General features: G+C 40.6%; 1 protein-coding gene across 1 annotated transcript in view; it reads left to right on the top strand.

The window, feature by feature from the left end:
* The first annotated feature begins 279 nt into the window (after positions 1-279).
* Positions 280-23883, top strand: part of OXSR1 (oxidative stress responsive kinase 1) — a 100498-nt gene continuing 76894 nt past the window's right edge. Inside the window, exons 1-2 of the mRNA XM_030830170.3 lie at positions 280-648; positions 16876-16988. Coding sequence (XP_030686030.2) covers positions 579-648; positions 16876-16988 — 183 coding nt within the window. The 5' untranslated portion in view covers positions 280-578. The remainder of the gene's footprint in view (positions 649-16875; positions 16989-23883) is intronic.

Below are 23883 nucleotides of genomic sequence, written 5' to 3'. Positions count from 1 at the left end.
TACTCAGTGTGGCTACCGCTTCTGCTACTTTAGGCTCTTCTCTGGCTTTCCGATGCCCTTGTTGAACTCCTTTCAAAGCATTTCTTCCCTTCTATTGTCAACTTCCTCCTCCTCGGGCTTCTTACTTGCTCGCTGCTCATCCAGCCACACTTGAAATGGCGGCTGGAGGCGGGGCCGAGGCGGGGCGTGCCCGGCGCGGTGACGTCAGCGCGCTGCGTGTCGGCAGGTGGAGGGAGAAGGGAAAGTTTGGCCCGTGCGTGGGGCTGGGGTGGAGGGCGGGACAGAGGGGCTGGGCCGAGGCGAAGCTACTGTAGCTGCTGCCACGGAGGCCGAGGCCGGGACCTGGGCCGGGCAGGGGAGTGCCGGCCGCGGAGGAGCAGGAGGCGAGGTCCGCGGGTGCTTCGAGCCCCCCGCTGCTCTGCCGCGCGGCCACCCGGCGCCAGGCGCCGTCGACCCGTGGCTGTTCCAGAGGCGGTTGGTGGGGGCGCGGCGGCAGCGGTTGGGGGTGGGGAGAGGCGCGGCGAGGAGAAGAGGGAGGTCAGCGAGTTTGAGGGAGGGCTGAGTGCCGTGCCGTCGTCATGTCCGAGGACTCCAGCGCCCTTCCTTGGTCCATCAACAGGGACGATTACGAGCTGCAGGAGGTGATAGGTGAGAGCTGGCGCCGCGGAGGGGGGAGGCGCCGCGCTGGATGGCGGGTGGCACGCGGGAACGAGGGGACCCGCGGGAGCTCGGAGAGCGCAGGGCTCCCAGATATTCGTGGGCGCTCGAGTGGCCCGGGGGTTGGTAGGGAGCGTGGGTGAGGCTCCAGGTTTGTGCAGCGCGTGCAAGGCATGGAGGGGATTTTGAGTGGCGCGCCTGTGCGGCGCGGTGGGGTGGGGTTTGAGAGGCTCACCAGAGATTTGTGTAGTGACAGATGTTTGAACCTGAGAGACAGATGTGTCTGAGAGAGAAAGAAAAGTGAAGGTATGGGACAGGCCTTTACGAAGCGGTGCGAGAAATGGGGTATTGCAGTTGGGGGCACGGCCAGCTATTCGGGGGTTGATGGGTTAGGGTGCTTTTGTTCACTCCCGCATCCGTGCGAGAACCCGCACGAAGTGCCAGGCGTTGCTGCGGTAGAGCTGGGGATCCTCTCCAGATGAAGCTGCAGGTACCGCACTGAGCGATGTAGACACAACTTACGACTGCTTGGTATTGACTTTCTAGTCAGGGAGGTAGATAGTAAATAAGTAGGTAAATAAAAAGAATTATAGGTTTTGGCAAGTGCTAGGAAGGGAATAAACAAGATGTTCTGATAGAGGATAACGTGGAGACCTAGTTGGGGCAATTTCAAGGAAGATGCTTTTTCTGAGGCGTTTACATGTAAGTTGAGCACTGAAGGATGAGAGAGTCTTAAGAGCCTAGGGAAATTTTTTCCCGACTGAGGGATGAGGAAATGCAAAGGCTCCTGAGGAGGGAAAGAGCTTGGTGTGTTTTAGGACCTGAAAGAAGACTGGTAAGGTTAGAAAGGTAAGGGAGAAGCCAGATTTTAGGGATCTTCTCAGCCAAGGAAAGGATTTTGGAATTTTATTTTAAGTGTTATTGGAGGGCTTCAAGCAAAGACATGAAACAATCCGATGGACCTGGCTATTGTGTGTGGAATGGATTTGAAGGGGTCTGGGAATACCAGTTGGCAGAGACCAAAACTTGCACAAACATGGATTGTAATTCTCACAGAGGCACAGTGATTGGGGGAGGGTGGGGACTGGGGATGAGGGGAGTATTTGTTAGACAACAATAATCTAGTGATTTTAGAAATCAAAAGGGGGTGGGTTTAGCTAAACAGAAGCTCAATCCAACAGACACGAGCAGACCCTTGTGTGTTGGAGGAAGGAGATTGTCTGCTTTGCCGGATCAGCATCCAGTCCTAAATTAGTTTTATAACAAAGAGTGGCTGAAAACTCCTTAGCTGTCTTGGCGGGGTGGGGGGTGGTGGCAGGGTGGGTAGTGTTTATTGCACCGTGTAGGTGTTTAGAGAAACTTGTCACATTTCTTTTTTTCACTTTACTTCTTGTTTCAAAACAAATCTGGCCTAAGTTTTATCTGAAAGACAGCACATCTTTTTCCTTAAGCCACTTCATGGATCTTTACTACATGCTGGGTCTTTGATGTGTACTGGTTGGTTCTAAAGACAGCTAGCTAGGTCTCTGTCTTGATTGATTGCTTCTGAGTCCCTCAATCAGAGTTTCTTATTGAAAAAAGGGATTAAGTGGGAAATTCCAAAATGATGTCTAAAAAGTAAGGAAAGGGGGTCCTTATCATTTTAGAAAAGGAATTTTGATTTTCTTTCTGGTAAGTTGTACATCTTTCTAGGGTGAAGAGGAGGGTTGTAGTTGTTCCGAATGCCCTTGCTATTATGATTGCACAAGGCTCTAGAGCTTTAGAAACTTGTTAATTTGGTGTCCTCAGACCAATAAGGTGTCTGTGAGTGAGCAAAAGGGAGGCTCAGGCCTCTGGGTTAGGGTTAGTCTTCATCTTATTCTCAAAGTGGTCTGTGGATAAAAAGTTAACTCCAATGTGATTTGACCACCTTATTTTTAAAAACAATTTTACTCTGAGGTATAATTTCACCCAGTTTTTAGTATAAAATTCACCCATTTTTAAATATAAAATTAAATGATTTTTAGTAAATTTATTGTGTTGTGCACCAATCAGCATAATACAGTTTTAGAATATGTTCATCACCCCAGTGAGATCCCTTGTGCCTGTTTACAGTTAATCCCTGTTCCTACCCCCAGTTTCAGGCAACTGCAAATCTACTTTCTGTCTCCATAGATTTGCCTTTTCTGGACATTTCATATAAATGGGATCGTGTAATGTGCAGTTTTTTTTGTTTGGCTTCATTCACGTAGCATAATATTTTTTCATTTTTAAAAGCAATTTATATACCATAAAATCCACCTGTTTTAAGTTTACAGTACTATAGTTTTTTAGTAAATTTACAGAGTTGTTCAGTCATCACCACAATCCAATTTTAGAACATTTCCATCATTCCAGAAAGATGCCTCATGTACATTTGCAGTCACTCCCTGCCGAAGGCAACCAGAGATCTACTTTCTGTCTCTATAGATTTGTCTTTTCTGGAAATTTCATATAAATATGATCATATAATATGTGATCTTTTGTGTTTGGTTTCTTTTACTTTGTGTAATGTTTTTTGAGGTTCATCCATGTTGTAGCCTTTATTAGTACATTATTCCTTTTCATTGGACACCACTTGATGGACATTGGGTTTCTTCTGCTTTTTGCCTATTTGGAATAATGTTTCTATGAGCATTTACATCAAATCTTCATGTGACCATGGTTCATTTTTCTTGAGTGGAATTGCTGGGTCATATAGTAGATTTATGTTTAACTTTTTAAGAAATGGACAGACTTTCAAAGTGACTGTACCATTTTACATTCCCATCAGCCATGTATGAGGGTCCCTATTTCTTTACATTTTTGCCAGCATTTGTTGTCTGTCTTTTTGATTATAGCCATCCTAGTGGATGTGAAGTGGTATTTGATCATGGTTTTGTTTTACATTTCTGTAATAACTAATAATAGAGAGTATCTTTTTTTTTTAACATCTCTATTGGGGTATAATTGCTTTACAATGGTGTGTTAGTTTCTGCTTTATAACAAAGTGAATGAGTTATACGTATACATATGTTCCCATATCTCTTCCCAATAGAGAGTATCTTTTCATGTGCTTATTTATTAGCTTTTCATATCTATTCTTTGCTAAAATGTCTATTCAAATTTTTTTCCCATTTGGGTTGCCCATTGGGTTGTTTTCTTCTCACTGAGTTATAGAGATGTGTGTGAGGGTGTGTATTCATTCTGGATATGAGTCCTTCACCTGATATATGATTTCAAATATTTACTCTCAGTCTTTTTTTGGGGGGCGGGGGGGGGGTGTGCCACAGCTTGCGGGATCTTAGTTCCCCGACCAGGGATCTAACCCGCGCCCCCTGTAATGGAAGCGCAGAGTCTTAACCACTGGACCACCAGGGAAGTCCTGAGAAATCTTTAGTAATCCAACATCACAAAGATTTTTTTTCCTATGTTTTCTTCTGTTATAGTTTAGCTCTTAAATTTAGTCCTCTGATATATTTTGAGCTAAGTTTTCTGTAAGGTGTGAGGTAAGGTGAACCATCTTGTTTTACAGATGAAGACACTGAGACATAGGAAGGTAAAATGACCTGTCTAAAGTCAGAGCTAGTTATGGGCAGAGCTAGTACTGGTGTCCAACTGTCGCCTAATCCAGGATCCTTATTTCTGCATCTGCATTTGATTGGTTTTTGGAAGTATCTGAAGATGGTGGTCATAATCTCACCTGTTTTTTTTTTTTTTTTTTTTTTTTTTTGCGGTACGCGGGCCTCTCACTGTTGTGGCCTCTCCCGTTGCGGAGCACAGGCTCCAGATGCGCAGGCTCAGTGGCCATGGCTCACGGGCCCAGCCGCTCCACGGCATGTGGGATCTTCCCAGACTGGGGCACGAACCCGTGTCCCCTGCATTGGCAGGCGGACTCTCAACCACTGCGCCACCAGGGAAGCCCCATAATCTCACCTTTTAAAGGAAATATCCTTACAATGAAAAAAAACTGATCAGAGCAGATATTTTGTAGATAACCCTTTTAGATATATTTAGATTTATTCTCTTTTGTGTATCCTATTTTGTCATTTTTTTTAATGTTCTCTCTCTCTCATTAATAAGTTCCTGAAAGTTCTTAATGTACTTCCACTCCACTCCTCACACACTCTTTCTCAGCCCATCTTCTCAAGAGGGAGGAAAAAAACTTTTTCCTTGAACTACAGCCTAGTACAAGTAGCAAGGCTCAGTAAAGCAGTGCATGCTTATTCTAACTTTGCTTCCATGCCAAAATGTTTGGAATACAGTATTTTGTAATAAGCTGTAAGTAGCTTTCCAAATGAATCTTTGTAATTTCTTCAGATTATACTTATTTTTTTTCAGGAAACAAATGGTTGAAGTCTGGGCAAAAAAGGCTTGGGGGAATCTTTTTGAATTTTCTGTTTCCAAGGGATTGTATTTTAAGGAAATGGTATAATGCTGTCTCCTTTCTCGTCAAAGCACATACAGTTATTTGAACTATATATCTTTTTCACATGTGCTACTTAGGACTGTATTTGGGGTTAGTTTCTCGCATGGTTTTATTCTCTCTTTTTCTGGCAAAATCTTATAGAGAAGAGAAAATTCCCTTCCTAGAACATAATAAAAGCATACAAGTTGGGAATTCAAAGGACTTCCTTTTAAGGCTTCCCTGGTGGCGCAGTGGTTGAGAGTCCGCCTTCCGATGCAGGGGACATGGGTTCATGCCCCGGTCCGGGAAGATCCCACATGCCGTGGAGCGGCTGGGCCCGTGAGCCATGGCCGCTGAGCCTGCGCGTCTGGAGCCTGTGCTCCGCAACGGGAGAGGCCGCAACAGTGAGAGGCCCGCGTACCGCAAAAAAAAACGGACTTCCTTTTAAAGAATTGTATCATCTTAAGCATGCTTTGGCAAAGGTTTGAACTTTAAGTATGATTAGTTGTAAAAGATGTAGTATTGGTCTCACTATTAATCATTTATCTTTTCAGTGTTTTTGAGCTCCTTCCTAACCCCTACTATTGCATTAGCACTTCTGACCAGGTGTTGTACTGTATTTGACGTGTGTTGAAGCAACTGTAATAGTATGGGCTTTGGGGTTAGACTGACCTGGATTCAAATCCTGGCGTTAGCTCTTACTACCTATCTTATCTGGGGCAATTTATATAACTGTTTTAGTGTCAGTTTTTTGTCTGTAAAATGGGAATAATGGTACCCATGTCCTTGGGGCTGTTGTGCAGGTTGTTGTTGTAGTTGTTTGCAGGAAGCTTTTAGCTTGTATTCATTACTCCATACAATCTCTTTGTTATCTCTTTCTTTTTTTCTTCTTTTTCTGTTTCCTGATTTTTGGTACTGCCATAAAATGTGAAATACATGATTTGAAATCTTGTAACACTTGTAATCTTGTAATGTTTTGAATCTGTTGTAATGTTTATTGGACCATCACTGCATCTTTTTTTTTTCTTACTTCCAGATCTTATTCAGGTTTAGATGGATTTAAGGATTTATGCTGGACATGGTAGTATAGCAGTGTAAGGCCCTGCCACCTGTTTTATTGCCCACGATACAATATAGTGGCAAAGTGGGAAACCAGTCTGTCAAGGGCTGTGCTATGTGGCTTTTGTTATCATGCTTTTTTTTTTTTTTTTGCGGTATGCGGGCCTCTCACTGTTGTGGCCTCTCCAGTTGCGGAGCACAGGCTCCGGACGCGCAGGCTCAGCTGCCATGGCTTACGGGCCCAGCCGCTCCACGGCATGTGGGATCTTTCCGGACCACGGCACGAACCCGTGTCCCCTGCATTGGCAGGCGGACTCTCAACCACTGCGCCACCAGGGAAGCCCATTTTGGTTTTTGTTTGTTTGTTTGTTTTGGTTTTTGTTTTACTTTTTATTTATTTTTTGGCTGTGTTGGGTCTTCATTGCTGCATGCGGGTTTTCTCTAGTTGCGGCGAGCTGGGGCTACTCTTCTTTGCAGTGCACGGGCTTCTCATTGCAGTGGCTTTTCTTGTTGGGGAGCATGGGCTCTAGGTGCACGGGCCCAGTAGTTGTGACTCACAGGCTCTAGAGCGCAGGCTCAGTAGTTGTGGCGCATGGGCTTACTTGCTATGCGGCATGTGGGATCTTCCTGGACCAGGGATCAAACCCATGTCCCCTGCATTGGCAGGCAGATTCTTAACCACTGTGCCACCAGGGAAGTCCCGTGTTACCATGCATTTTTAAAATAATATTTTAATATTATTTTATAATAAATAATTATAATAATAAATATTTATTTATATATTTATAATATATAATATATATTATTATATATTTTATATTATTTATAAATAATAATAAATGTTTATAATAAAATAAATATCTCAATAAATATTTACTGTTTACCTCAGCCTAGGTTTAGAAAATTGTTCTTTAAGATCCGTTTTTAGTAAGGTGTGATTCACCTACCTTTGATACTGTGGTGAAGGCAGCCTACTAGCTTTATTCTCTACTTTCCCTACCCTTTTAAATTTTCATTAGTTGTTCACTAGCTACACATTTGATGTCTAAAATATTGGTTTCCAAATACAGATTCCAGGATCCCACCTCTAGCTCTTCCATAAATGTGAAAGCCGTTATTTTCTATTGATAGAGTGACGCTTAATGGTTAGTGTATTTTCTCCCCCTGATTGGAAGACTTCGCTATGATAACATTTTCAATAAGGCCAGCATTGGGCCAACAACCTCATAGGGTTGTATCAAATAGGGATTGCATTTGGCTGCATGTAATGGAAAACAAATAATAGTGGCTTAATAAAATACTTTTTTGCTCCCTTTATATGACACGAAAACTGGAGTGACAGCCTAGGTGCCATTAGGCACCCAGGCTCGTAGTTTTTCACTCCACTTCAGTTAGCACTTTGACTTGCGTTCTCATAGTTGCAAGGCAGTTGTTCCACCCCTAGCCTTGTGCTTGTGTTCCAGGCCAGAAGAATATGGTAAAAGGACAAAGTCACATGACAACTCAACTGGCTCCCTTTCAAAGAGCTTTCTTTCCTGGAAGCCTTACTCAGTGATACATTTCTATTTTATTGGACAGAACTGTGTCATTTGGCCATTTGCAAATGAAATGAAACTTTTTATCCAAGCACGTTATTATTTAAAGCAAAATAGGTAAAAGTTCTCTTATTAAAGAAGGGAAAACTGTATGTTGGCTAGGCAACTAAAAATGTTGGCCTCGGGTTTTTTTATTTTAATTAAAATAGTTAAATAAGACACTGCAAGTAAATAATTTAACCTGACACATAAATAATCAGTTAATGTTAGCTTTAAAGAGTCAGTTGCCTACCAATTAAGAGTATGGTGTTGAAACGTCATGTAGTTCTGGTTTCTAGGCCCTACTCTGCATCTTACTAATTTATGACCTAAGTCTTACCTTTGCTTGCATTGCTTTGTAAGATCAATAATACCTAACTCATGGGATTATTGTGAGAATTAGATGGAAAAAAAGAAGTGCAAGTAAGGAGAGTGCTCAGCATAGTACTTGGCGCACAGAGTAAGTGCTCAATAAATGGTAACGTTCACGATGGTAATAATGAGGTAATGCCTGTGAAGACTGGGCTATTTTTGTGTTTGTTCTGCCCCAAATGAGCAAAAATTTTTTTTCTTGAAAATATATGCCACTACTTGAGTCATGAATCTATTCAACAAATATTTACTGACCTCCACTTGTGTGTCAGGCACTATTTGGATGCTAGAGATACAGCAGCAAAGCAGACAGACAGAAATCCCTTGTGGTGGTGATGAAGGACAAATATAAAGTAGGGAAAGGGGTTGCGAACTGCTAGGGATAGAGGTGAATTTTAAAGAGGTCAAGGAAAGCCTCACCGAGAAGGTGACATTTGAGGAAAGACCTGAAGGAGGTGGAGAAGTGAACATGGTGGTTATCTGTAGGTAGCTTGGTCTAAGCAGAGGGAACATCAGGAGCGCAAAGGTCCTGAAGAAGGAACACACTGATGTGACTAAGGAATAATGAGGTAAGGGTGGCTGGAGCAGAGTGATTCAGAGGTTGAAGAGGCAGACCGGTTGAAGAGATCAGGAGAGTAAGGTGGTAGGTAGGGATGGATGGTCCTGGCCATCAGATGGTATGAAGTGTGGTAAGTCATTGTGGTACTTGGCTTTTGCTTTGTGTACGATTTTATGTTTTAAAAGGACAACCTGGGCTGCTACGTGGAGAATAGTTTTTTAAGGGTATGAGGGTAGGAGAGGTTATCCAGGGGAGAGAGGTAGTAGTGGAGGTGGTGAGAAGCAGTCAGACACTGGTGTAGCATATTTTGAATTTAGAGATATGCCATTGGATTGGATGTGAGAAGTATCCAAGATATTTGGCAGGAGCATCCAGAAGGATGGGGTTAATATCCGTTGAGATAGAGATCACCAGAGTGAACAGGAGCGAGAGATGATTCATTGCAAAACCATCAGGCTGCTTGAATAATTACTCAGAGCATATGGCAGTGTCTTTATTTTCATCTTTGTATGGAGAGAGAGCGTGATTTTTATGATAATGACTGTCCTTACAGCTGTTTCTGTAAAGGAGCTTTAATTTTCAGTATGACTCTGACAAGAGGGCTTATTCAGAAAAAGGTTTATGAAATTGTAAAGTCCTGTATTTTCCATGGTTCAGGTGACAGTGCCTTAGTCATCTTTCAGAATAAACAGTCTGGACTAGCTCTTTAGTTGGTGTTAAAGCCTTACTGAAAAATACTTAAAATCTTTAGAATATGTATCTGTAATAGTGATGGTTGGTCAGAATTTTGGGGGAAAATATCTTCAGTTGATTTGGTTCATTTGATTTAGTTTTTCCTCACAGGTAGGAATAAAATCCATATTTTTGCTTACTCTTTTAAATTTCAGGATCTAGTAAAGTGGAGGGAGACTGTGAAATTTTTTTTAGTCCCGCTCATGCCTTTGGGCGCTCCTTTTCTGTTTCAAGAGATAAGATTACCCAGTTTGAAGGATTTCAGGAGAAAGCTCAGTCATGGTTTTTCACTTTAATCCATTCTGGTGTGTAATGTACACTAACATAGCAGTTAAAGAACCAGCTAGGAGAGGACAGAAGAGTGGAAGAGGGGACATGGGGGATGGTGCATGGAGGATGCAAAACATGTAAAATAGTGAACTTCTGAATTAGGATGCTTTATTGGAAATTGTTTTACATTTTCCATTATATTATTCTTCATATTAAGCCAGTGCTTATTTGCTGGCATTAGAACAGTAGCTTTCACACTTTGACTAAACCATTGCTAACAGTTACCTTTTACATATTTTCGTGTGTATTTACACTGAAGTAAAAGTTTTACAAGATAATATTTGCATTTTTATTTTTTTATGTATTTTTAATTGAAGTATAGTTGATAGATAATGTTTACTTTTACTGTGTGCAATACATACTGATGGTTTCTAATTTGATTCTGTTTTCTCTAAGAAAAATGATGGTTGAAACCCAGTAAGTTGACTTGTGGTTTGAAAAATTCCTCATGAAGGAACCTGCTTTAAAGAAGAGAAAGAAAAAATATGTATTGTGGGGCTTCCCTGGTGGCCCAGTGGTTGGGAATCCGCCTGCCAATGCACTAAACACGGGTTCGAGCCCTGGTCCAGGAGGATCCCACATGCTGCAGAGCAACTGGACCCGTGTACCACGGCTGCTGAGCCTGCGCTCTGCTTCGAGCCACAGCTCCTGAATCCCGTGTGCATGGAGCCCGTGCTCTGCACGGGGAGAGGCCGCCGCAATGAGAAGCCCGCGCACCATGACAAAGAGTAGCCCCCGCTCACCGCAACTAGAGAAAGCCCGCGCACAGCAATGAAGACCCAGTGCAGCCAAAAATAAATAAATAAATTTATTTAAAAAAATATGTATCGCACAGTAATTATATTAAGAAAAAGCAATTTTGAGTAGAATGCTTCATGTAAAATACAACATGCTTTCAATATTTTTCTTCCCCCATGCCCTCTTTTGTAAACATTGTTGTGAAATTAGTTTTTTTTAAAATAATGTATTTATTTATTTATTTTTGGCTGCGTTGGGTCTTCGTTGCTGGGCGCGGGCTTTCTCTAGTTGCGGTGAGTGGGAGCTACTCTTCGTTGCGGTGCGCGGGCTTCTCACTGCGGTGGCTTCTCTTGTTGTGGAGCATGGGCTCTAGGCTCATGGGCTTCAGTAGTTGTGGCACTCGGGCTCAGTAGTTGTGGCACTTGGGCTTAGTAGTTGTGGCTCACGAGCTCTAGAGCACAGGCTCAGTAGTTGTGGTGCACGGGCTTAGTTGCTCCGTGGCATGTGGGGTCTTCCGAACCAGGGATCGAACCCGTGTCCCCTGCATTGGCAGGTGGATTCTTAACCACTGCGCCACGAGGGAAGTCCCTGAAATTACTTTCTATTTGGGAAGAAAATGAGAAAATGGAGAGGAAGGAAGAAAGAATTTAATGATTGTACATTTTTTCTTTTTTATTGTTTACATTTCATCTCTATCCAAGGCTGTATGTACAGGAGAACCCGTGATTAAAACATTGAAAAAAACTATAGTTTAAGTGGTATGGCTAGAGATGGGGAGTTGGTGAGGATAATTTATCCTCATGTGTTTTGGTAAAGATTCAAGTACTTTAGAAGTGTAATAAACCTACCCTATATCAAATACTTGAGGAGACACAGCTATGTCTTTTAACAGTTTAAATGTCTAATAGGAAGATAATAGGTAAATAAATGAACAATAATGACATTTATTGAGCATTGCCATTTCCAAGCACGTAATCAGGGAACCAAGACTTACCCTGCTAATGGTGGCAGAGTTTGTTTGAATCTAAGTGTGTTTTCCATGGAGCTTCCTGGTTAGGTGAGTTTTGACTTGGGCTTTAAAAGGAGGGGGAGGTATGGATTAATATGTAGAAAGCAAGCAAGGTGAATGGTTTACACAGAGGAATGGAGATGGAGAAAACTAAATTGCATCCAGGGTATGGAAAATAAGTTAAAGCATTGAGTTCTCAAGAAGTACAGTATTGGGACTTCCCTGGTGGTGCAGTGGTTAGGAATCCGCCTGCCAGTGCCGGGGACACGGGTTCGAGCCCTGGTCGGGGAGGATCCCACATGCTGCAGAGCAACTAGGCCTGTGCACCACAACTACTGAGCCTGTGCTCTAGAGCCCACGAGCCACAACTACTGAGCCTGTGAGCCACAACTACTAAAGCCCACATGCCTAGAGCCCATGCTTCGCAACAAGAGAAGCCACCGCAATGAGAAGCCCGCGCACCACAACAAAGAGTAGCCCCCACTCGCTGCCACTAGAGAAAGCCCATGCGCAGCAATGAAGACCCAATGCAGCCATAAATAAATAAATGAAATTAAAAAAAAAGTACAGTATCAAGTAGTGGCTGTGGTTTAGTGATCTGATGAGTGATATAGTGCAAATGGACCTTGAAGATTATTTTATTAAGGGTAATGGATTGAAGCCTAGGCTTTTTTCTTTTTTTTTAAGCAATCTACGGAACTTAGAGCTTACTATCTGTATGTGTACTGTACTCATTTGTGTGCATGTGTGTATGGTTCTGTGCAGTTTTATTACATGTGTACCTTTGTGTAACTACCACTAAATTCAAGACACAGAACTGTATTCCACCACAGAGTCCTCTGGCTACCCCTTTGTAGCCCTCCTAACCTGTCTACTCACATCCCTAATCCCTGACAACCACTAATCTGTTCTCTGTTGCTGTTATTTTTGTTATTTCAAGAGTGTTATATATTATATAAATGGAGTCATAAAATATGTAACTTTCTGAGATTGGCTTTTTTCATTCAGCATAATGCCCTTGAGGTTCATCCAAGTAATTGTGCATATCAATAGTTTGTTCATTTTTATTGCTGAGTAATATTTGTCTGTGTGGACATACCATATGTTTAACCATTCACCTGTTAAAGGATATTTGGGTAGTTTCCAGTTTTTAGCTATTATGAATAAAGCTGCTGTGAATATTCATGTACAAGTTTCTGTGTGAACAGAAACTTGTATATGAATTTTTAATTTCTCTCAGAAAAATTTTAATTTTTAATTTTAATTTCTCTCAGATAAATACCCAGTCATACAAATGCTGAGTTGTACAAGTTCATTTTTAGTTTTAAAAGAAATGGCCGAACTGTTTTCCAGAGTGGCTATACCATATTTTATATTTCTGCCTGCATTGTATGAGTGATCCAGTTTAACCATATCCTCACCAGCATTTGTGTTATCACTTAAAACAATTTATTTTAGACATTCTAGTAGGTTATTCCATCGCTGTTGAACTGCTTTTATACCTTTGTCAGAAATCACTGTGGGGGGCTTCCCTGGTGGCGCAGTGGTTGAGAGTCCGCCTGCCGATGCAGGGGACACGGGTTCGTGCCCCGGTCTGGGAAGATCCCACATGCTGCGGAGCGGCTGGGCCTGTGAGCCATGGCCACTGAGCCTGCGCGTCCGGAGCCTGTGCTCCGCAACGGGAGAGGCCACAACAGTGAGAGGCCCGCGTACCACACACACACACACAAAAATCACTGTGGCACATTTGTGTGAATCTATTTCTGGTTTCTCTGTTCTGTTTTTGTGTGTGTGTGTATGTGTGTATGTCTGTCCCTCTGCCTATACCACACTGTCTTGATTACTGTAACTATATAAGTCTTTAAATTGGATGGTATGAATCCTTCAACTTTGTTCTTTTTATTTAAAATTATTTTTATTTATTTTATTTTTGACTGCATTGGGTCTTTCTGGTGCACAGGCTTCTCATTGTGGTGGCTTCTCTTGTTGTGGAGCAGGGGCTCTAGGTACACAGGCTTCAGTAGTTGTGGCTCGAGGGCTCTAGAGCGCAGGCTCAGTAGTTGTGGCACACAGGCTTAGTTGCTCTGCGCCGTGTGGGATCTTCCTGGACCAGGGCTCAAACCCGTGTTCCCTGCATTGGCAGGCAGATTCTTAACCTCTGCACCACCAGGGGAGCCCTGTTCATCTTCTTTACTATGGTGTTGATTATTCTAGGGCCTTCCCTTTTCATGTAAACTTTAGAGTAAGCTTGTCTATGTGTACAGAATACTTTGCCAGGAGTGTGATAGGAATTGCCTTAAACCTATATGTAGTCAATTTGGGGAGTATTGACATCTTTACTGTGTTGATTTTTCGAATCCATGAACATGGTAAGTCTCCAGTTATTTAGGTTTTTTTTGTTTTCTTTGTTTGGTATTTTGTAATTTTCAGTGTATAGATCCTGTTCATATTTTATTGGATTTATACCTAAATGTTTCATTTGGGGGGAGCAATTGTAAATGATACTGTGTTTTAAGATTTTGGTTTCCACTTGATTGTTGTTAGTATATAGAAATGCAGTTGGTTTTTGTGTGTTGACCTTTTATCTTGCAACCTTGCTAAACTCTTTTATTAGTTTTAGAAGCTTTTCTTATATAGATGGTCATGACATCTACAAACAGGGACAGTTTTATTTCTTCTTTTCCAATCTGGATGCCTTTTATTTCTTTTTCTTGCTTTATTGTGTTGTCTAGGACTTCCAGTGCTATGTTGAATAAAAGTGATAAGAATGAACATCTTAGCCTTTTTCCCAATCTTAGAGGGAAGGCAGTCTTTCACCAGAATGATGTTAGCTGTAAGGTTTTTTTTTTTGTAGATGTTCTTTATGAGGTTGAAGAAGTTCCCCTCTATTCCTAGTTTGCTGAGAGCTTTTTTATCATGAATGGTGTTGAATTTTTATAAAGTGTTTTTGTGTCAGTGGATATGCTCATATGATTTTTCTTCTTTAGCCTGTTGATACAGTGTATTACATTGATTTTTTTTTTTAATTGTACCAGCCTTGCGTACCTGGAATACATACTACTTGGTTGTGGTGTAGTATCTATTGCTGGATTCAATTGGCTAACATTTTGTTAAGGATTTTGCAGCTAAGTGCATGAGAGGTGTTGGTCTGTAGTTATTTTGTTTTGTTTTGTTTTTTCTTGTGATGTCTTTGTTTTGTTTTGGTGTTGGTAATACTGGCTTCATGAAATGAGTTGGAAAGTGCTCCTGCTTCTTCCTTTTTTTCTAAATTGTTGAACTATGAGTTAAAATTGTTTGTAGTATGTAGTATTCCCTTTTTTAAAAAGATCAAGATATGTCACTTAACATAAAACTAACCATTTTTAACATCTTTATTGGAGATATAATTGCTATACAATGTTGTGTTAAAAACTAACCATTTTTTAAGTGTACAGTTTAGTTTTTTTTAGTATATTCACAGTGTTTTGCATCCATCATCATTGTCTAATTCCAGAGCATTTTCCTCACCCCAGAAAGAAATTGTATCCATTAAGCATTAACCTCCCATTTTCCTCTTCTCCCAGCCCCTGGTAACTACTAATCTGTTTTCTGTGTCTATGGATTTGCCTGTTCTATGGACATTTCATATATATGGAGTCATACAATATGTGGTCTTTTGTGATTGGTTTACTTCACATAGTATGTTTTCAAGGTTCCTCCCTTGGCTCATGACTCCATTACTCTTACCTCTGCTTTCATTGTCTCATCTTCTCTGACTCTGACCCTCCTTCGTCTCTTTTATAAAGACCCTTGTAATTAAATTGGGCCCACCCAGATAATCCAGGATCATCTTTCCATCTTTAATTTAATAACATGTGCCAAGTCTTTTTGCCATTTATGGTAACATTCACAGGTCTCAAGGATTAGGATGTGGTCACCTTTGGGGGGCGGGTATTATTCTACCTACCACACAGATTTTAGAGCTTTTATTATTATTCCACTTCTCCCTGAAGCTCTGTTCTTTTTTTCAGTCTGTTTTCTCTCTGCTGTTTAGATTGAGTAAAATTATTGATCTTATCCTCAAGTTCACTGAATTTATCCTGTTATCTCTATTTTTCTATTGAGCTTCTCCAGCAGGTTTTATATTTTGGAAATTATATGTTTTAGTTGTATAATTTCCAGTTGGTGCTTTTTTTTTTAGTAACTTCTATTTCCTTATTGAGGCTTTTCTATTTTTTAATTTTGTTTTAAGATAATTCTTAACTGTTTGTTGAAGCACTTTTATGATGGCTGCTTTAAAATTCTTGTCAGATAATTCCAACTAGTAATTCATTTTGGTGTTTCTATCAGTGTGATTGTCTTTTCTCATTCAAGTGTGTTTTTCCTGGTTCTTGGTGTGACGATGTGATTTTCCTTTTTTAAATCGTGTGGACATTTAGGATATTAATGTTAGGAGACTCCTGATCCTATTTAAAATTTCTATTTTAGTAGGCAGTTACTCTACTTAGATTTAATGTGTAAGTCCTGGCCTCCTTTTGTGAGCTATGTAATTCTTATGATAAGTGAGTTTTCAGAGCTCTGGCAGTGTTATTATCTTCTGCTTTATTCTTCTGGCACAGCAGGACTCCTATTTAATCTCTGCAGGTGTTACCTTGGTTGACAGGTGGGTGTGGGTCTGGTTCCCCCCCTTCCGCCCCCCACCCCCTCTGCTGCTGCTGTGGGCAGATTGGCTGGATGTTCCCCGGGTGTGGGGCAGGGACCTAGTTGCCCCTGTGGTGCATCTGGCCTGCTGCTGTCTGGGTGTGGGGTGGAGACCCTGCTGATGCTGTGGTGGGTTGGGTGGATTGTCCTGGATAAGGATCGGGAAATCTGTCTTCTAGGTTGCTACTGAGCTTCCCCTTTCACAATCCTTTGGCTAGAAAGGATTTTTCTCATTTGTCTGTTTGTCTATCCCTGTTGGTTCCAGGAAGCAGGCTGTTCTGGTGCCCATTCATGGATATGTGCGAGATAAAAGAAAAACCCAGGGAGCTTACAGTAGTGCTTTTCCTCACATCCTGAGGGTCCTAGCCAGCCCATCTGCTTCTTTCCACCTTTCAGATTGTCTTTATGATTGTTGAATTATTTCTAAGGTATTTAGTTGTATTTAGAGGAGAAGAGCAGGGAAATGTGAGCCTACACCATCATATTCTAGAACTCTGGAACTCAAGCAACTTTTATTTGTGTGTGTGTGTGTGTGTGTGTGTGTGTGCGCGCGCGCGCTGGTATTTATTGACAATTCTATGAAATGGTCAAGGCTTTTGCTTTTATTGACACCCTACTTTTTAGAGTGTTTCTCTGCATTTTTTGTTGAGTGTAAGAATAAGTTAAGAATTATTCTCTTGTTTAAATTGTGTAGGAATTTAAAATGTCTTGTTTTTATTTACCCCTCTACATATTTACTCACTTATATATTTATCTTTAGGGAGTGGAGCAACGGCTGTGGTCCAAGCAGCATATTGTGCCCCTAAAAAGGAGAAAGTGGCGATCAAACGGATAAACCTTGAGAAATGTCAAACTAGCATGGATGAACTCCTGGTATGCACTTCTCGTATTTCTTGTATATTCATGTTAAAGTGGGAAATAACTTGAAGTTTTTTGTTTTTTATTTTTTAAAAAGGTTTGTGATTTCTTCATTAATAAGTAATGCTTATTGTAAAATTTATAAAATCCAGGTAAGTAGAAAAAAATTATAGTCCTCTCATTCTGAGATTGACACTTGCTATATGTGCACATTTAAACATCTTTGTATTTTCATAATAATGTAACCATATACTTGTCCTTTCAATTAAAAATTTATCATAGAATTCTTTCTATGTCTATAAATATGAATTAATGTAGCTTTCAATATGTATGTAGTGTTCCGTTGAATACTTTATCTAACCTGTTCTCTAGTATTGGATGATTTTTGTTTCCTCTTTGTTGTTATAAACAATGCTTGCTTACTTCTCACTTTCCTTAAAATAGTATCATGCAATTGTGATTTCTGGGTCAAATGAAATACCTTTAAAAGGCTTTAGCCTTCTAGGAACATGGTACCGACCTGCATTCTGACCATTATTGCAGGATGAGGGGTAGAATGACCCCCCAGCAGCATTGGCTTCTCCAAGGGCTAGGGTCAGGGAGAAGAAAGGGTATCCCAAGGATCCACAGCTGCATGAGATGTTCTGTGGCGTTAAAAGCTAGCCACACAGGGATTGTTCTGTACTTTTATGCTCCATGACACCTAGAGTAGTTTTTAAGTATATAGTAAGTACTCAGCAAGGGAAATGAAATAGTTTTTCCAAATCATTTAATTTTTTAAATCCTCAGTTTCTTTGGTTTAAATTGGAAATAATATCTGCTTCTGCTTTGTGTACCTCATGAGGTTTTTCTTTTTTCTAATAAATTAATTAATTAATTTATTTATGGCTGCGTTGGGTCTTCGTTGCTGCGCATGGGCTTTCTCTAGTTGCGGTGAGTGGGGGCTACTCTTTGTTGCGGTGTGCGGGCTTCTCATTGCGGTGGCTTCTCTTGTTGCAGAGCACGGGCTCTAGGCAGGCGGGCTCTAGAGTGCAGGCTCAGTAGTTGTGGCGCACGGGCTTAGTTGCTCTGCGGCATGTGGGGTCTTCTGAACCAGGGATCGAACCCATGTCCCCTGCATTGGCAGGCGGATTCTTAACCACTGCGCCACCAGGGAAGTCCCTTATGAGGTTTTTCTTGAAGATTGAATGAATAGTACTTGAAAACCATAAACTGCCACACAAATATGAACTAATATTGTTATATTGTTAAGTAATTTCTCTAAGATCATGTACAGCTAATAGTAGAAAAGACAGGAACTAAGACTGGTATGATCTATCAGTCCTGGATTGGGTTTAATTTCTGGTGTAGTCTGTAGTGAGTATTTAGGGAATAATTGGAATAAAGTAAAAGATAATAGAATTATATATTGAACTTTCAGCAGATGAGACAAATGTATTTCTTCAGGAGTTGGTAATGCATAAGCAGAAGCTGAAGAGTTAGGGTGCTGGAGTGATCTAGAGCTGTCTTTGGTGAGAGAACACACACTTGGAAGGAGGTGCTGATTGAAACGCTATGTGACGAACTTGGATTTACAGATGCCAGCAATACCTTAAAGCACCATTTGGGCATTTGAACTGCAGTGATCATAAAAGAAGTCTAAATTGTAAATTAATTCTTATTGTTAAAGAAAAACAATATTTAAAAAAATTTTTTTTCACATCTTTATTGGAGTATAATTGCTTTACAGTGTTGTGTTTCTGCTGTACAACAAATTGAATCAGCTATACGTATACATACATCTCCATATCCCCTCCCTCTTCAGCATCCCTCCCAGCCTCCCTATCCCATCCCTCTAAGTCATCACAAAGCATCGAGTTGATCTCCCTGTGCTATGCAGCAGCTTCCCACTAGCTATCTATTTTACATTGGGTAGTGTATATATGTCAGTGCTACTCTCTCGCTTCATCCCAGCTTCCCCTTCCCCCGCCCCGTGTCCTCAAGTCCATTCTCTATGTCTGTTTCTTTATTCCTGCCCAGCCACTAGGTTCATTAGTACCGGTTTTTTAGATTCCATATATATGCGTTAGCATACGGTATTTGGAAAAACCTTTTTTTTTTTTTGCGGTATGCGGGCCTCTCACTGTTGTGGCCTCTCCCGTTGCGGAGCACAGGCTCCGGACGCGCAGGCCCAGCAGCCCTGGCTCACGGGCCCAGCCGCTTCGCGGCATGTGGGATCTTCCCCGGACCGCGGCACGAACCCGTGCCCCCTGCATCGGCAGGCGGACTCTCAACCACTGCGCCACCAGGGAAGCCCCATACTAAGCTTTTGATGTTGTGATTTTAAATTTTGTTTTCAAAACTGTCTTTATTATTATGCAGAAAGGATGCTCTGGGTTCTCCAGAGAGTACTGATGTAAACCAGTTACAGGTGTGTAATGTGTGTGACAGTTACTAGTGAGGACGCAGTATATTGCTCCTTTCTCTTGTCAAAATGTTTTCTTGTCTGACAGCCTTTGCTAAGTGTGATCACAAAATCGGCTGTCAAATCTTACTACATTTATTTTCTCCAGAGATTTTACTCACAGACTTTTCTCTGAGAAAGGCAACTATGTAATATATTGAGATTTTTCTCTCCTCTGGTAGATGCTAGGACTAGATTCATTGAACAAACATCTAAGGGGACCATTAAGAGGCTTAAGGTGTCTTGTCTTCTGCCAAGAGGCTCACAATCTAGTTGAAGAGTTAAGGCTCTTGCCTGCTGTACATGGCAGAGTGTGACAAATGCCTAGGAAAGGTATAAGTTGAAATAAGAGGAAGAAGGGAGCTACCAGTTATGAAAGTGGAGGCCTTTGTGGAGATGTTTGTGTCCTGGGCCACCTGGGCTGGGAAGACTTTGAACAGGCAGAGATGGAGACCCTGCTGGGCAGGGGTTTAAGATCAGCAAAGAATAGCATATTATATATTAACATTATGAATATATATGATATTATATATTAATATAACTGAAACATTTTTGTAAAACAATTTTTTTTGAGCATTTCTTTTTTTTTTAACATCTTTATTGGGGTATAATTGCTTTACAATGGTGTGTTAGTTTCTGCTTTATAACAAAGTGAGTCAGTTATACATATACATATGTTCCCATATCTCTTCCCTCTTGCGTCTCCTCCCTCCCACCCTCCGTATCCCACCCCTCCAGGCGGTCACAAAGCACCAAGCTGATCTCCCTGTGCTATGTGGCTGCTTCCCACTAGCTATCTACCTTACGTAAAACAATTCTTAATTATGTGGCATGCACTCTGATTTTCTATCCTATTTTTGTTTGTCTGGTTTTTTTTTAATGTGATCCACTAAATTTATTTAATGGCCCATATGAGTTGCATCCCATAGGTTGAAGAACACAAAGAGATATTGAGACTAAATTCAGGCAGTGACAGTGATAATGGAAAGGAAGACACAAATTCCCTACACATTTTATAGATGGAAAAATTGTTAGTACTAGAATGAGCACTCTATGAGGGCAGGGACTGTTCACTCTCAATGAGTGAATGAATAAATTAACATTACTTGGGGACTGACTGAATAGTGTGAAGTGGAGGAAAACCACCTACGTTGGAGTAATCAGAAAACCAGGGAGTAAATAGTAGAAATCAAGATGAGTGAGTTTCAAGAAGGAATGAACAGTCCATCATTAAAACATGGCTTCAGGTGGAGAACTGAAAATTCCAGACGAAAGATCTGGTATTAGCAGACAATAAAGGACTTTCAGGAAAGCATTTTCATGAGTAGGGGTGAAATCACTTATGAGTGTTGAGGAAGCTGCTGGGAAATTTGAGTCAGAATGAATATACCACTCTTGCAGAGCGCTTAATATGTATATTTTTTCTTTTTGAAAGGAAAGGGAAAAGGGTAACTCCAAGGGGAATTAAGAGGAATAGAAGAGAAGAAATGGAATATTTAAGGCCCTTTTTATCTTTAAAATTTATGGCTCTCCTGCTAGCCTCCTTTTTTTTGTTGTGGTGGTTTTTATTAATTTTTTTTAGTTGTAGTTGATTTACAGTGTTTCAGGTGTACAGCAAAGTGATTGAGTTATACATACATATATATATATGTATATGTATACTTTTTCAGATTCTTTTCCATTATGGGTTATTATAGAATATTGAATATAGGTCCCTGTGCTATACAGTAGGTCTTTATTGTTTATCTGTTTTATATATAGTAGTGTGTATCTGTTGATCTCAAATTTCCAATTTGCCCCCCGCCATAGTCTCCTTTTAGAAAACCCTTTGTAGTACTCCTTTTTCCAGGATTAAGCTCAAAACCTTTTGCTTAACATTTAAGACCTTGGACCATTTGACCCCAGCTCTTTGCATTGTCACTCCCCTGTGTGATTTCTGTCTCTTACACCTCTCCTGTCCAGTTAGTCACCAAGCCCTATTGTTTATACCTCTTTACTATCATCTCTTGACTCTTCCCTTTCTTTTCATTCATATTACCACTTATTTTTTTTAACTTTTTATTTTGTGATAGTCTCAACCTTACAGAAGAGCTGCTAAAGCAGCATAGAAAGTTCCCATATGCTGTTCACCCAACATCTCCTAAGAGTAACATAACCATAGTACAGTAATCTAAACTGAGAAATTAGCTGTTTATCGTTTTTCAGGCCATTATCATCTCACCCAGCTCATGGCAACAACCTTGAACAGAGTCTTTCCCTTTAGTCTTGCCTTCTCTCTTTTATTTTCTACATTACAGCCAGAGTGATTTTTATGAAAAAATAAATATAGTTAAACCTTTGATGCCTTTCCATTGGTGTTAGGATGAAGCCTAAATTATTGAACACAGTTACAAGCTCCTTTATGATATGGTCCCAGGTAATTAAACAATCAAAACCCCTAAAAACATATTTATCTTTCCTATTTCAGTGTCAGTGTAGTAAAACTTCTTATAGGAAGCTTTCCCTGATTGCCACTCCTAATTTTTGATAATTCACCTCTCCGATGAAATCATGTAGTATTTAGTACTTCTCCTATCAGACTTTCTTCATCTGTGTTATTAATTAGTATTTGTCTGACTTCTTCACCAGACTGTAAGTTTCATGAGGGTTCACCATTGTGGTCAAGCACCTAGGACTGTGCCTGGCACAGAGTAGGCATTTGGTAAATTTCTGTTGAAAGCATGAACTGCTTAACCTTAGACAGGTTTACTCCTGTGTCCTAAAATCTGTCTTGCTTATTTCATCCTCTTTTTGTAATTTTATGTGCTTTGCACGTTGTACTGCTATAACATCCCACATCCTGCAGAACTAAACGTAGTTCCCACCTTCTCTGTGAAGACTTCTTGCCTGCCTTAACTGTTCTTTCCTCTGGATTCTTGTAACATTTACTATCTTTACTGCTCATTTGGCACATACATGCTGTTCTCTTTATATTCCCTCTTATATGTACATATCTTATCTCTTCAAATCCTGTATAACTATGTCAGTAGGCAGGTGTTTACTTTAGTTCTTCTTCCTTATCCTTCATATTTACTTACCTTTTAGTATGGAAGACTGTGCTAGTAACTTAGTGGGTAGCAAAAATGCACACAACAAAGTCCTTGCCGTAAAAGAATTTACATTCAAGTAGAGAAAATGAGAATGGAAAAACTAGTGTTTGTTGAACACTTCTTATGAATCAGGGATTATGGGCAACTTTTACACATTTGATCTTACTGAACAAATACCAAGGGCATAGGGCAAGTATTAATACATCAGTAAGTAAAAAGCTATATAAAGTGCTATAGGATTTTATTCATTCAGCAAATATTTATTGAGGGTATACTGTGTGCCAGGCACAATAAGGGCCAGTATACAGAATCTGACCTCTCATTGAGCTACAGTTTTGTGAGGGATGCAGAAAAATAAATAGGCAATTACAGCATCGTATGATAATTCCCACCATGTGTATGAGTCCACTTTTAAGTACTTGCCTTCTTGGAGTTGTCAGTCTAGCAGGGAAGGACAGACAAATAAGCATCCAATGTACTATCCAGTACATATGTGCTGTGATGTAAGGAGATATGCACAGAGCTTGGAAGCCAAGAGAAGGGACACCTAACTAACTCAACCTGGGAAGTTGGGAGGAACTGGTATTTTGGCTGAGATCAGAAGGAAGAATTGGTGTTTTCAGCTAGGTGAAAATGAAGGAAGTGTATTTGAGGCAGAGGGAACAACAGGGATAAATTTAAATGTCTATGGTTAGAAGAAGCATGGCTCACTTGAAGTTACTTTGGCTGGATCATAGGACTGGGGTATGTTGGGGGTAGGAGTCAGTGAAGGCAGTAGGAATGATGGAGAGGTAAGCAGGGCCCTGATCACACAGGGCTTTTATAAGGCATTTTATCACACCAAATCTAATTTAAATTCATTAAATTCGAATGAGATAGTATAAGCTGAGACTTTGGGCTCAGGTGTCTACTTTGGATTTAGTTCATGGCCTCTTTAAAGTGGGAACCGTTAATCATTTCACAAAAATGAGGTGAAACAATGTTTTGGAGAAGAAAGACAAACAAACAAACCACCCTTTGTTTATTAGTATTGATAATTATCCTCTGTGACTGTAAAACCTGATTTCCCAAGATGGTTCTTTAAGGGCACCTGGAAGTAAAAATATGTGTCCCAGTGGAGGCCTCTGTGGTGCTGTGGCAGGGTGTGATAAATAGTGCATGTTTTTGGTTTCAGAGATCGCTAGTTTAACAAGTGAAAGGAGTAAGAGTCAGAATGGACTGAGGGAAACCAAGCGGTTTTTTTGGTTTAACCATTCTTGCAGAGGTCAGGCATGAAAATCCCAGAAAGGTTGTGACATAGTCTTTGGAATTCCCAGATCTGGATTCAGTAACTTCTAGTGTTGTTTTAGCCTTGCATATAATGAATTACCATTTTTTC

Source organism: Globicephala melas, chromosome 11 (assembly GCF_963455315.2).
Source record: "Globicephala melas chromosome 11, mGloMel1.2, whole genome shotgun sequence".
NCBI lineage: Eukaryota > Metazoa > Chordata > Mammalia > Artiodactyla > Delphinidae > Globicephala > Globicephala melas.
The sequence above is the reverse complement of the archived record's forward strand: the minus strand, read 5'-3'. Positions and strand labels throughout refer to the sequence as shown.